At 45.5% G+C, this 12,189-nt stretch overlaps 1 protein-coding gene across 3 annotated transcripts in view; it reads right to left on the reverse strand.

Annotated features, from left to right (window-relative positions):
* The window catches only part of KCNQ3 (potassium voltage-gated channel subfamily Q member 3), a 270,534-nt gene that overhangs the window by 38,813 nt on the left and 219,532 nt on the right, over positions 1-12,189 (reverse strand). For all 3 annotated transcript variants that reach the window (XM_090040667.1, XM_090040668.1, XM_090040669.1), the window contains 4 exons: positions 9,134-9,289; positions 5,674-5,784; positions 4,196-4,291; positions 1,611-1,705 (listed from right to left, as the gene is read on the reverse strand). In XM_090040667.1, the coding sequence (XP_089896793.1) occupies positions 1,611-1,705; positions 4,196-4,291; positions 5,674-5,784; positions 9,134-9,289 (458 nt within the window). The remainder of the gene's footprint in view (positions 1-1,610; positions 1,706-4,195; positions 4,292-5,673; positions 5,785-9,133; positions 9,290-12,189) is intronic.

The following is a 12,189-nucleotide window of genomic DNA, read 5'->3' on the forward strand; positions in this document are numbered from 1 at the left end:
CTTTGCCGTCTGGTGTGACGACCAAGTTTCCCATCGCCTAATTGGGACAATTTTCTAAAGAGAAGATTTGTTTTAATGCCTCTAGATAATGTCTAAAGGACACATACATTACAGAGTTCCTTTAAATAGGTAAGCATAAATGTCCCAATCTCTTTCACTTAGCTGAGGTCAAGCTCAACATCACTGTGATAGGTTCAGTACAAGAATTTAAGAAGAACAGCACTCCATTTTGGTATGGCTTCCAAGTCAGTTGCTTTGACCTTAATTATTATTTTCATTAGCATTGCATCTCAACCACGTCACCTTAAAACAAACTTCTCTCCCAGTTCAGTCTATTTTAATGTGTTCATGTGAAGCCTTCCTCTTTCCACCTAATCATTTCTGTTGAATAGCCTCTAAAATAAGGGAATCTACCGTGCTGGGGCGGAGTCCAAAAAGAACATCTTTATAGACTTATTGAACATCTTTTCTTCTGAAAAAGAAACATTATGTGCAAAATCTATAATATGTCTACTTAAACTGACATCTTTCTCTGGCTCATAAGCTCAGTGAATTGGAGGTCCACATCAAAGTTAAAAATTAGGAGACAAGCTAAAATGGAACTTGGATATTCCACAGGCATTTTCTCTACTTGATTTCAGCATCAAAGGTACCCATCTTACAAAACCAAAACTGGTTTTCTAATTGCTGACTTGGCAAACTAAACTGAGACTCTGAAATGGGAGATGAGTTCTTCAGTAGACAGCTTCTAAAATAGTCAAAACAGAACAGGATCCAGCTTACTTTCCCATAATTGTAGTGCCTCTGAGAGGCTAATGAAAATAAAACTTTTTTGGCCAATATAAACTAGATAAATAGAATTTGGGAGACATTCAGGAATTAGACTGTCATAGACTGGCAAAATGTGTGCGCGCATGCTTGTGTATTGTATGTTTGGGTTATGTTCACATGCTAACATGTTCATACCCACATTGCTGAACTTTACAAGTACATTGCTTTGCAGCAGCATGAAAAATGCACTATAAATTCCAAAAAAAGGGTGGTGCTTTGACACTTGCTTTTTTCATTACCGCTACACATTAATTTAATCTCTAAAGCTATTTTTGCATATTCATTTCCAAGGAATGTTGCTATTTTATTGAAGTAATCTCTCCTATATGAAAATCCAGTTCTCCCACCCTGTCAGTCGCACTTTTACTATGTAATAAAGATTACAGACCCCAATATTTGATGAGAGCCAGGAGAACAGACTGCTAATCTGAAAACAGAAATGTAAGACTGTTTCCCCAGTGATAAGTACCTACTTATCAACACCGATAGGACTTTACAATTATCTTTCTGGCCTCTAGGGAACTGCATTACCATCCTTAGCATCAAGAGATCAATGCACATTAAATGATTTGCAGTAGAACAATAAAAAGGTAAATTGGTGAGCAATACAAGGCTGACGTTGAAACTAGCTTGTACATCAGAAGTCCTTTGATCTAAAACTCCACTCTAAACTGCGACTGATGACGCTCCCTTGACTTACATCAGCAATGCGGAAAAATCGCTGACTTATCTACATACGTTTCACGCCCCCTGCCCGGTCTGGGATTCTACAGACTTACCTGAAAAATGGAAATGATACAACTGATTCATAAAACCTCCAGGTAGCGACTAAATCAATCCTGTTAGGGTTAGTAGCATAGTATCTCCAGGCAGCCTGAATAACACAAGATGAGATAGTGTTATTATCTGGAAAAACAAGGTTTACTTTTGCTTAAAAGTGAATGTAGCTAGTTAAGCTTCCACTTTCTTTCAATGAAAAGGACAGAGCACATGGTAAGTGAGTTTCTGTATTGGATTATTATATAGCAATATTGAAAGTTGCCACTAGATGGTGCCAGGGTTCACATAAAGATGACAGAAAAAGATGTTCAGGACAGTGGTACTCAAAAATTCCTCCTTGGGACAAACATGGAAAGCTACTGTGTGTTGCCCATTGTTTTCAAACAGCTAAAGAAGGTTATATTTTACCAATCTTGTTTTATTTTGAAGTCTGAAAAAGTGCTTCTGGTTTGTAAAAACGTCCTCCATTCAATCTGAGAATGTGGATGATCTAGGGCTAGGAGGCAGTAATCTGCTCCATGTACCAGTGGGGAAAGTTTTGCAGAGCAATGTTAGAATTTCATTAGCAACATTGGTACACAGGGATAATGCGTACGCAGGTCTCTGGGATTTGTAGTCCCAAATCACAGCAGCAGGGCTTTGCAGGATTGTGCATCACTTCCTTTTCCTGCTTCTAGGTGTCTCTGGGATTTGTAGTCTACAGTTGCAACCAGCAGTAAATTTGAGCGGGGGAAGGGGTGTTTAACATCCCCCCCACGGTCCTAGAAACCAGCTGGGGCTTGCCTCGGGGGGCAGCCCCCCCAAAAAAATCCTTGTCAGCCAGCCCTTACTGCTCCAGCTAGGGAGCAGAGGAGTGGGGCCAGCATATTACAAAGCCCAGCCCAGGGCTGCAAAACTTGAACCAGGTAGGGGTTTTGGACAGAAATTGCAAATTGGTCTGATTCTGGGAGATCCTGGGCACCCAGAACTACCACTATTTTTTAAGACAATCATTCTGATCCCACTGGAAAAGTTTTACCATTGACTTAATTTTATTCAGACCATGATACAAAGGAGATAGAGAGGGTAATAATGTTGGTCAAACTGGTTAGCTCTCATGCTGTCAACTTGATGCTCAGTTTTATGAAATAAAGACTAAGGCTGTGATCCAAAGCCCAGTGGAGCTAGTGGGAACCTTTCCACTGACTTCAATGTACTTCTGATCAGAACGTAAGATTTTTTTTTATAGTTGCATATGTCACAATCAAAGGAAGTATTAAGGGCTCAATTCTTGCCTTTGCAAACCGTGTGCACTAGCTCCTTTTTCTTCAGTGCTCTTTTCCAAGAACATACATTAAGTTTTGTCCCCTTTCAATCAAACAATAGTCTCCCTTTAACAGTATTCTCTGCACTGTTGAGTTTCACTCTTATTTACATGTGGAATAGCCTCTTCGGCTAGAGATAGAAGTTACACATAAACTGGTTTAAGTGATCAGAAACTAGGTTAAACTTGAAACAGAACAGAAGTTCAGTGCACATAAACCAGTTTCAAAATGGCTGAAACTGGTTTAAGATAAACCTGGTTGAATATAGCATCAGACTTAACTGATTTGGGTCAAACTGGTTTATGAAGCTTCTGTCCAAGACCCCTACCTGGTTCAAGTTTTGCAGCCCTGGGCTGGGCTTTGTAATCTGCTGGCCCTGCTCCTCTGCTCCCTAGCTGGAGCAGTAAGGGCTGGCTGACAAGGATTGGGGGGAGGGGGGGGTTGCCCCCCGAGGCACTGGGGAGGGGGTGTTAAATACCCCTTCCCCCGCTCAAATCTACTGCTGGTTGCAACTGTAGACTACAAATCCCAGAGACACCTAGAAGCAGGAAAAGGAAGTGATGCGCAATCCTGCAAAGCCCTGCTGCTGTGATTTTGGACTACAAATCCCAGAGACCACAGGGGCAGCAGTAAAAGGAAGTGAACACACAGCCCATGCTGTTACCTGCGAAAGAGCCATGCTTTAGTAGTGCCCAGCGGCTTCTGGCCTGAGCCACTGCAGGCATGTGGCTGCATTTCCTGAATCAAAGGTGAATGTCTGTTCACTTCTGTTTCAGTTTAATCTGTGCAGTTTAGACTAACCTGCAAAGACTGAATCAATTCAGCCTTGGGCTTTTTGACTGCCTGTACTAAGCCTCAAGGAAAATGGTGAAACCTAGATTTTGAATGGGATTTCCTCATTGCACAAAATAAAACACAAAAAAAAATTAATTCTGTTTTTGGTGATTTTGTGCCACAGAGTAAAGATTTTGTCTTTGTTTTCCAAGAAAATTTCAGCAATGTGACTGCTTACATGTTGAATCCATGAAGTTATAATAAAGATGCCTTTGCTGTAACAGGGCTGGGTGTTTTGTGAACTCTGATTAATGTATTTTAAGGCTAGAAAGGATCATGGAATCATTCTAGACTGACTTCAAAGGTCTATTTTTTGCTTATAAAACTTAAAATGTGTAAGGTACTGCAATGGGAAATGAGGCTGTCAAGCAGGAATTCACTCTTGCATTTTATAGCACCTATAATACACGGTATGATTTCTAGATGACAACTGAGAGAATCCAAACCTGTATAAGTTCTGCCGCTGGCTTTCTTCTTTTCTCAAAATGTTTCTGCCGATGTTGTTCTTGGACTTTAAGAGCCAGCCCTGAACCCAGGATGCCCTGAAAGCAATGATGGTCACAGACTTCAGGTATCATTTCATTGAAAACACAAGAACAGCAGAGAACATGAGGACAACTCTTCTGAAACGCATGCAAGGGACAGTTCGCTCGGTGTGGATGCACGGGGTGGTATTTACCTCTCTGACAGCTCTGCTCACAGGGTGTCAGAGCACTTGGTCAAACAGCCCTGTGCCTCCCCGTGCCCCCAATCCACGTGTCACATGGTTTCATTACAAACTCCTGAAAAAGAACGTCTACTGCCTTCCTACGGGGTCGGTGTCCAGCTGCTGTGTTTCCCTCCCAAGGGAGGTATGAAACCATATTCTGGATTTTGGAACACAAAGTTGCCCCTTCCTATGAATTTCTTTTCAATTTTGGGACAAAGGGAAACCCATCCCAAACTCTGAACTTGGAAATGTTTGCTTCAGAGCCCAGGCCCAAGCTCAACCAAATCTTGGACCAAGACCCCTGAGAAGCTTATGGGCGAGGGTGGCTTTTTCAGACATGCCAAAGTAGCTTGGGAGGGCCTGTTCCCTTTTCAAAAGTGACCAAGGGATCATTTAAAATATTTTAAGACACAAAATTCCTGTGGCAATCTGTGGGAGTTAGATACTAAATGCAAAACTACCCCTTGAATCCAATCCAGACCCAGTAGATGAAGGCCGCATTTTTCAATGAAATGAAGATTTCCAAGTGCTTAAAGGCATCATTACATGTGCTCCGGGGATGTGGGGAGGGTGTTTTAATTAGAATGGCTCTTGGAAGCTGCTCGGATTAAAGTGCCTGCAGTGTCTCATGTATTCAGCATCCCATGCTTCAAAATGGCAGTGGGGATGCTTTAAATTAAAGCTCGTTGAGTGATTTTTAGTTAAAGCCCCCCAGCTGCCATTCTGAAGCATGGGGATGCTGAATACATGAGAGACAGAGGCTGCTGGACCACACAGTTAATCGAGCCTGCTCCAACACGCTGTAATTACAACACATCGGAGCAGGTGTCCCACATGTCTACAGGCACCCTAAGTGACCTAAGTCACATCTCTTAGTTTCCTAAGAAATTGGGATGCTGTTGACAATTTTACCATGAACCTTGTGGGAAATCTGTATTCAAATTTCAGGTCTGTTACAAAAAATGAATGTAATCTTCCTGTGTATGGGCTTAGCTCTGAAACAGCCAAACAGCATGCAGGGGTAATTCATATTTGGCTCAATATTAATTTAGTCATCAGGGAGTAATAGGCTGCTTTTTCTACACCAAGTGTGAATGTGCACAGTAATCCACTTGGGAGCCACCAAATCGCAGACTCCCTTGGCAGGAAGGGGGCTACTGCTTTTCCTTTTACATGATTTTGGCTGTGTCACAACAAAAGAAAGATGGTACTTACAGCTGGAAGAGCAAAAAATGAAACTCCAATGAGAGAGAATGTGGCCGCTATTAGCCGTCCTTCCCACGTTTTGGGGGTCTTGTCACCGTAGCCAATTGTAGCTAGCGTAATCTGTGGAGAGAATGGGTTCGCCTTTCATAAGAAAGACCGAGCAAATTGGCAAGGGGGACGAGCTCTTTTTTTTATGCTTTCCTATCACTCCTGCATTTCCAAATTATTTGTCTTTGCTTTGGCCTTCTGTGTCCCCACTAGGGGGTGCTGCGGACCTACCAATAGAAACAGGCTGTTGCAGTGCAAACTTCCTCAAAATGGGTTATATGTGCTGCCGGAGGTCTGCGGCAAAGTTTTAGAGGGCGTGTGGGAGAAAGGAATGGGGAAGCAGAAGAAGGAAAGGGTAAGGATGGATGGAAGACAAGGAGGACAAAGCAAAGAAGAGTAATTGTACAATATTTTTCAGGCTGTTGAAGACTGTGGTTGTAGCGCCACCATGTTACTGTTGTTAATACCCATCAAACAGTATTGCAGCAGTGTAGAGCGGTATTTCACCCCAGAAATGTTGTGAATTACTGATCGGGTGTAAACAAACCCCAAGTCTGGGGTAAAGTTTCCAAAAAACACATAAGGACAGCATTTAGAAAACATGTCCTTGGACTGTTCCCTCACCTAAAAGTTAGGCATCTGGTTCTGGGAGTGGGATTTAGGAACCCAGGGTGACGTCTAAGTTCTCCACTTTAAATGGGGCGTGCCAGGCACCAGCAAGAAACCTCATAATAAAGCCAGCACAGTGAGTGGAGAGCCCAAGACAGCTAAGAGAAAAACCAAAGTGGAAGGGATAATAGAGGTCCTGTCTTCCTCCATACTCAGGTGCCTACCAGCAAGGCTGGGGTAAGGTGCCTACAGGAGACTGACATTTACACCCCCAAAGCCTTACTAGACTCAGGTGTCCATGCTGTCCCCTGGTGTAAAGACGACTAGCTCACTCTTTTCTTTCACAACACGGTTGCTGCAGACCTTTTCTATAATAGCCTCCTAGCTCCACCCAGGACGTGGGCAATCTGGTTTCTATGCCTTCCAGAGCCTGCGGAGGGTTCAAACCCATATCTCCAAGCTCTCAGAAGAGTACCTAACCCCCAAGGTAGAGACAAAGCTGAGGCAGGGGGCCGATTAGTCTCCGTCCTTCTGGCTGAAGCTGGGTTGGGGCACTGAGAAGCCAGGAGTAGAGAATTTCTGGGGCCGGAGCAAAAGCAAGCAAGAGGGAGCCCGCAGGAGTGTTTTTTTGTTTTTCACTGAAGAGTCATTAACTGTTTTTCAGAAGTGGGAAATGTGGTTTTGAATCCTTCCTAGCGGTGGGAGGCCCATAACTCGGGGTCTCCATTCCTTGTGCGAGCACTCTGAGCACTAAACTCGTGTACGAGAGGTGAGTGGCACCGATACACCGGTTGACTGTGGGTGCTGAACTCTGTGGTGTCCATTGGTGTTAGACGCGCTCAGGGCAATACCTAGGAGATCAAATCCATCCGAGGATCCCTCACTTTGTGAATCTTGACTGGTCTTTTAAGTGTGAGACAGATGCCTAGAGAGCTCAACTCAGCCAAGATGGCAGCATCTACATACTCTAGACCAGGGGCGTCCAACCTTTTTGAATGTGGGGCTGGATCACGAACTTTTTATCACCCAGGTGGCCGGTGAGCCATATTCAAAGACCTCACAGGAAGTGGTATCACATCAGGAAGTGATGTCACGTGACCTGTGACACCAATGAAGTTGCAGGAAGTGACAATGAAATGGGCCTAACCAGTTCAAAACTCTCCCTGTATAGCATCCACCTCTGCCAGTGTTCAGGACAGGATACTGAGCTAGATGGACCATGGGGCTGACCAAGCATGGCACTTTTTATGTTCGCATGTTCAGAAGCTCTTACGTTCTTTGGCTGAGCTTCCAAACTATGGCTGTGATTTGCAAAAAGGAGTAGATAGGCATGTTACAAAGTTGGCATAAAAGATTTGGAGCCCTCTAAATCCCATTCATTTTAATGGAAGTTGGCCTTTTGACTCAGCTTTGAAAATCTCAGCCCAAGGTGCTAACCAAATAAGTCAAAATACATTTTGCATTTCTATGCAGTGCATCTACGTGGGGCTCTCCAAGCATTTCACAAACATTAAATGAACCTCAGGATGAGCCCAGCCGGAGCAGCAGGGGCTCAGCTGCACTTTCCCTCTACCCGTGCTGGTCAGTCGGGAGCAGCACGCAGCTCTGCCGCCACTTCTGCTGGCTGGTGCCGACCCGAGTAGGTCTGTCCCATCCGGAGCAGCACGCAGCTGAAGCTGGCTTTCCACGTGCTGCTGGGGATGGGAGGAGCCCGCCCGGGTTGGCAGTGGCCAGCAGAAGTGGCGGCGGAGCCATGTGCCGCTCCCGACTGACCAGCGCAGGTAGAGGGAAAGTGCAGCTGAGCCCCTACCGCTCCGGATGGGCTCATCCTGTCCCGAGCGGCCCACGGCTACTCCTCTTCCCACATGCACCGTGTCGGCAACGTCAAGCTGACGCGGTGCGTGTGGAAACCTTGTCCCTTCCCCAGCTCTTCAGCAGCCATTAGGAAGCTGCTGAGGGCCTGGGGGAGGGACAAGGGGTGGGAATGAAAGTAAACCGTGTTTTTTTTACTGTCCGAGCCCCCAAGGGCTGAAACAGCCTGCCAGCGGAGGTGGTTCAAGCACCTACATGGAACACCTTCAAGAGTAAATTGGATGCTTATCTTGCTGGGATCCTATGACCCCAGCTGACTTCTGCCCTTTGGGCAGGGGGCTGGACTCGATGATCTCCCGAGGTCCCTTCCAGCCCTAATGTCTATGAAATCTATGAAATCTACTTTCGTTTTGCGTCGCAGCACTGTGGGCCTCAGAAAATGCCTTGGTGGGCCACATGGTGGCCTGCGGGCCATATGTTGGACAAGCATGCTCTAGACCTACGTGCTCACTGCTCTCCAGACATCTAGAGAGAGGTGTTTAGCCATGTTAGTCCCAAGTCAAGCAGAAGGGAGGGCAAGCTGGCACCTTGGAGAGTAGGCATACTGGTTCAAGGCATGTATTTCCATAGGTGACAGCCCATCTCGACAAATGCTAAGACACCTCAGTAGGTTTCCTGGTAAAAATTTTGCCATTTAGGGCATCTTGAATGCTAAAAAGGGAGCTAGGCCAAGTTTCTGTAAATGGCTTTCCTAGGCTTCAGTGCCTCCGTTCCTTTGTGAATCTCACCTAAATCGATGAATGAGCCCAAATCTCACTTTCAAAAGTGATTTAGGCACCTGCAAGTTTATGTAGGATTGAAAATAAATAGGGCTTAGGCTAAGGGGTGCCTAAATCGCTTTGGAAAATGTTACCTCTAGTGCTTCCCGTTCCTCTCTGACATAAACCACATGGCTTCCTTTCTGTTCAACCAAGACGTAAGAATGTCTCCAACTACTTACTAGCCCCCACCACAGTGCATCTGCATATGTTTCAAACTCTTCTTTCATCTCGACTCCATTAGCATCCTTTTCAGGCACATCTTTTTCAACCAGATAAACAAGAAACGAGGAGAGGATAAGTGTCAGGAACCCAATGTACCAGGCAGTGATGAGTTCCTGAAATAGAAACAGACGGACATTGAGGAAACAGAAAACAGCTTCAGCTTCTGCTGTGGCAGCACTGCAAGTCAAGCAGCAAGAGAGATGAGAAGCACAGGGTATAATAGCTCGGACTGTCACTGCTGCTTTGATCAGAGTCCATAACCGGCACAGCACAGCACTGATCGGGAAACACTGCAGAGATGCAACACTAATTAGCCCATACACAACACCTTGCCCTGAAGATCTTAAAGCAGTCTGCAAACAGTTTTGCCCAAAGCTGGATTTATGACCTAAACCCATCGTAGCACAGGGATCATATCCCTGCACCATGGCTTTGCACCCCATGCCTTTACCTGGAACACAACGCTTACTTCCCTTCAAGTTGGGGCAGTCCTCTGGGGCCATCTCTACCTTCCCAAATCAACAGCAGGGACCTTCTCTGCCCCTGCAGAGGCAGGGCGAAGGGAAGGAAGCCCCACCTTGCCCACATAGTTACCACAGCAGTCAAGGTACCTCTGTCAGCCTCTGCACATTACTCTTCTGCTACAACACAGGATAAAGCTGGAGCTGAAGGGGAAATGACCATTTCTGTTATGTGGCAACCTGAGGTTCTGGAAGAATATTTTCTTTCTTTATTGAAACAAGAGAGGAACTTTCAGATATTCAGAAAAATACAATGTTTTAATCAATACCTGAGCTCCTTGCTATGAGAGCATGTGGCCAAATGTGGGCTCAAGTTTCCTCTTCTGTCGCAAGGGACAGTGTTTTAACCCCCATCACTCTGGACCAGGCAGAGCAGGGAAATGAGTCTGGGTCTTCTACATTCCAGACCACTCATCACTAGCAAGTAATACAGTCTCTCTCCTCTCAGGGGTGTTGGAAGTAGCCATGGCCTAAGGAGATAGGCAGACAAGGTTCTTTGGGCAAATGGGATATCTTTTATTAGGCCATCTGGCACAAGTGGGGAATGGGGGGTGCTGGGTATCTAGAAATGCTGGCTACTTGAGGCTGGCGGTTTTCAGCCAGACAGAGTCGGGGGCGGAGGGTGGGGGCTGTGCGCAGAACAGCTGCAGCACAGGGTAGTGGGTGGTGGCAGCAGCCGCCGCATGCAAGCTCCAGCCTCCCCGCCTGCGTCAGGCTGGCCAGCTGTAAATTCCAGTTAATAGAGTGTTCCAGTTACTCAAATGCCGGATAACAGGGATTTTACTGTAAATAGTTGGAAAAAATGTTCTTTGCACACTGTCGGGCATACACACCCTTCTTCAGGCATAGAGAGAGTCTATGGGTGTTTTGTGTCTATGGGTGCTCTCCTGGGCAGAAGAGAAGCCAATATGCAAAATGCAAATATGTGGCAGTGAGGATCAGAGGGGTGGAAGACCACAGGTGTGAGACAGGTAGGTGGGGCGGGGGAAGGGGAAATGTTGAACAGGTGACAGAACGTAGCTGGTAAAATGCAGACACGTTATCTGGAGTTATTAGATGTTAGGCAGGTTATAATCCAATGTCTCTATTTAGTCCATTATTTTTTGTGTCCAGTAGATTTATGAAATGAAGTTCATAGGCTTGCCTACTAAAGGTGTTGTGTAAATTTCCTTTGAGGATTAGAGCTGTGAGATGCACTTGTGCGGCGCACAGTTCTCACAAGACAACCGTTCTCTCCAATCTCTCAGCTCTCCAATCTCACTAGTTCCACATTCCCCCTTCCCCACATCTTCCCATACCTACCTGTCTCACACCGATTGTTTCCCATTACCTCTGATCCCCACTGCCACACATTTGCATTTTCCCAGACGTGCATATTGGCTTCTATTCTACCTAGGAGACCATAAAAAACACCAACAGGCTCTCTCTATGCCTAAAGAAGGGTGTTTGTGCCTGAAAGCTTGCAAAGAATAATTTTTCCAACTATTTAGTTAGTCTAATAAAAGATATCACACCTACCCAAAGAACCTTGTTTTTCTCTCTTGCACACTCCCAATGCAAGCTTGACAAAAATGGACGCATCTCTAGCAAATGCTTTAGTGCAATTCCACTTAATCAAGAATACTGTGGCAGAGAGAGCCCTCTCTCTGCTGGTGTGACAGTGAAGGATCAACACTAGTGCATCTTGAAGCTGACAAGCTATTAAAATGTGTGGGATGTCACTGCATCAGCTACACTTGAATCACATTTCTGACCTGTTCTTCACAATCCTAAGGACAAGAAACTTAAGGGGCTCTTTTATAAGAAAACTAGGATTCTGGTATCATCAAATGAGCCCTGGAGTAGAGGACCCTAGGCCTGTACTTCAAGCACTCAGGCCTTTCTCTGGGTTTGATACCCCGCTGTGAGGAAGGATTATAACCATCTTACTGATGGGCAAATGGTTCCTGATATTTTCAAACTTAGCTGTTAAAAAACAGGCACCCAAATCTATATTTAGGCAAAAACTAAAAACCTTAGCTTGATTTTCAGATAAGGTTGTGAGTTGGTCAGAGGCCAGAACTAGCTTACACTATATGTCTGAACAATATCTGACATGTTAAGACCCTGACCTGTCTGGGAACTGCAGAAGTGAAAATCAATAAATACAACTCAACACGACTTGGGGTGCCCAGACCTTCTGCCCACCTGCTACAGCCCAGCGAGGGAGAAGTGAGACAGGTATAGGACCCCATAGTGCCAGTTCCCACAGGGAGCAGGCCATGCATTAGGGCAATGCGAGGAGAAGAGGAGGGGATGTGCCTCTGAGCAAGGAGAGAAGGGAGGAGCATTCTTACCTGTGAGGGTCATTTAAAAGTCCCTGAATACTGCTTCTGTGATATGGTCAGAAAAGGGGGTGGGCTTGTGCCACTGCACCCCCTCCGGACCCACCCCTGAGCAGGTCTGTGTTTGAGTTGTGCAAAAGACTCATGTACTTTGACTTCCAGGCTTCA

The sequence above is a fragment of the Crocodylus siamensis genome, chromosome 3 (genome assembly GCF_052110815.1).
Source record: "Crocodylus siamensis isolate JL-2025a chromosome 3, ASM5211081v1, whole genome shotgun sequence".
NCBI lineage: Eukaryota > Metazoa > Chordata > Crocodylia > Crocodylidae > Crocodylus > Crocodylus siamensis.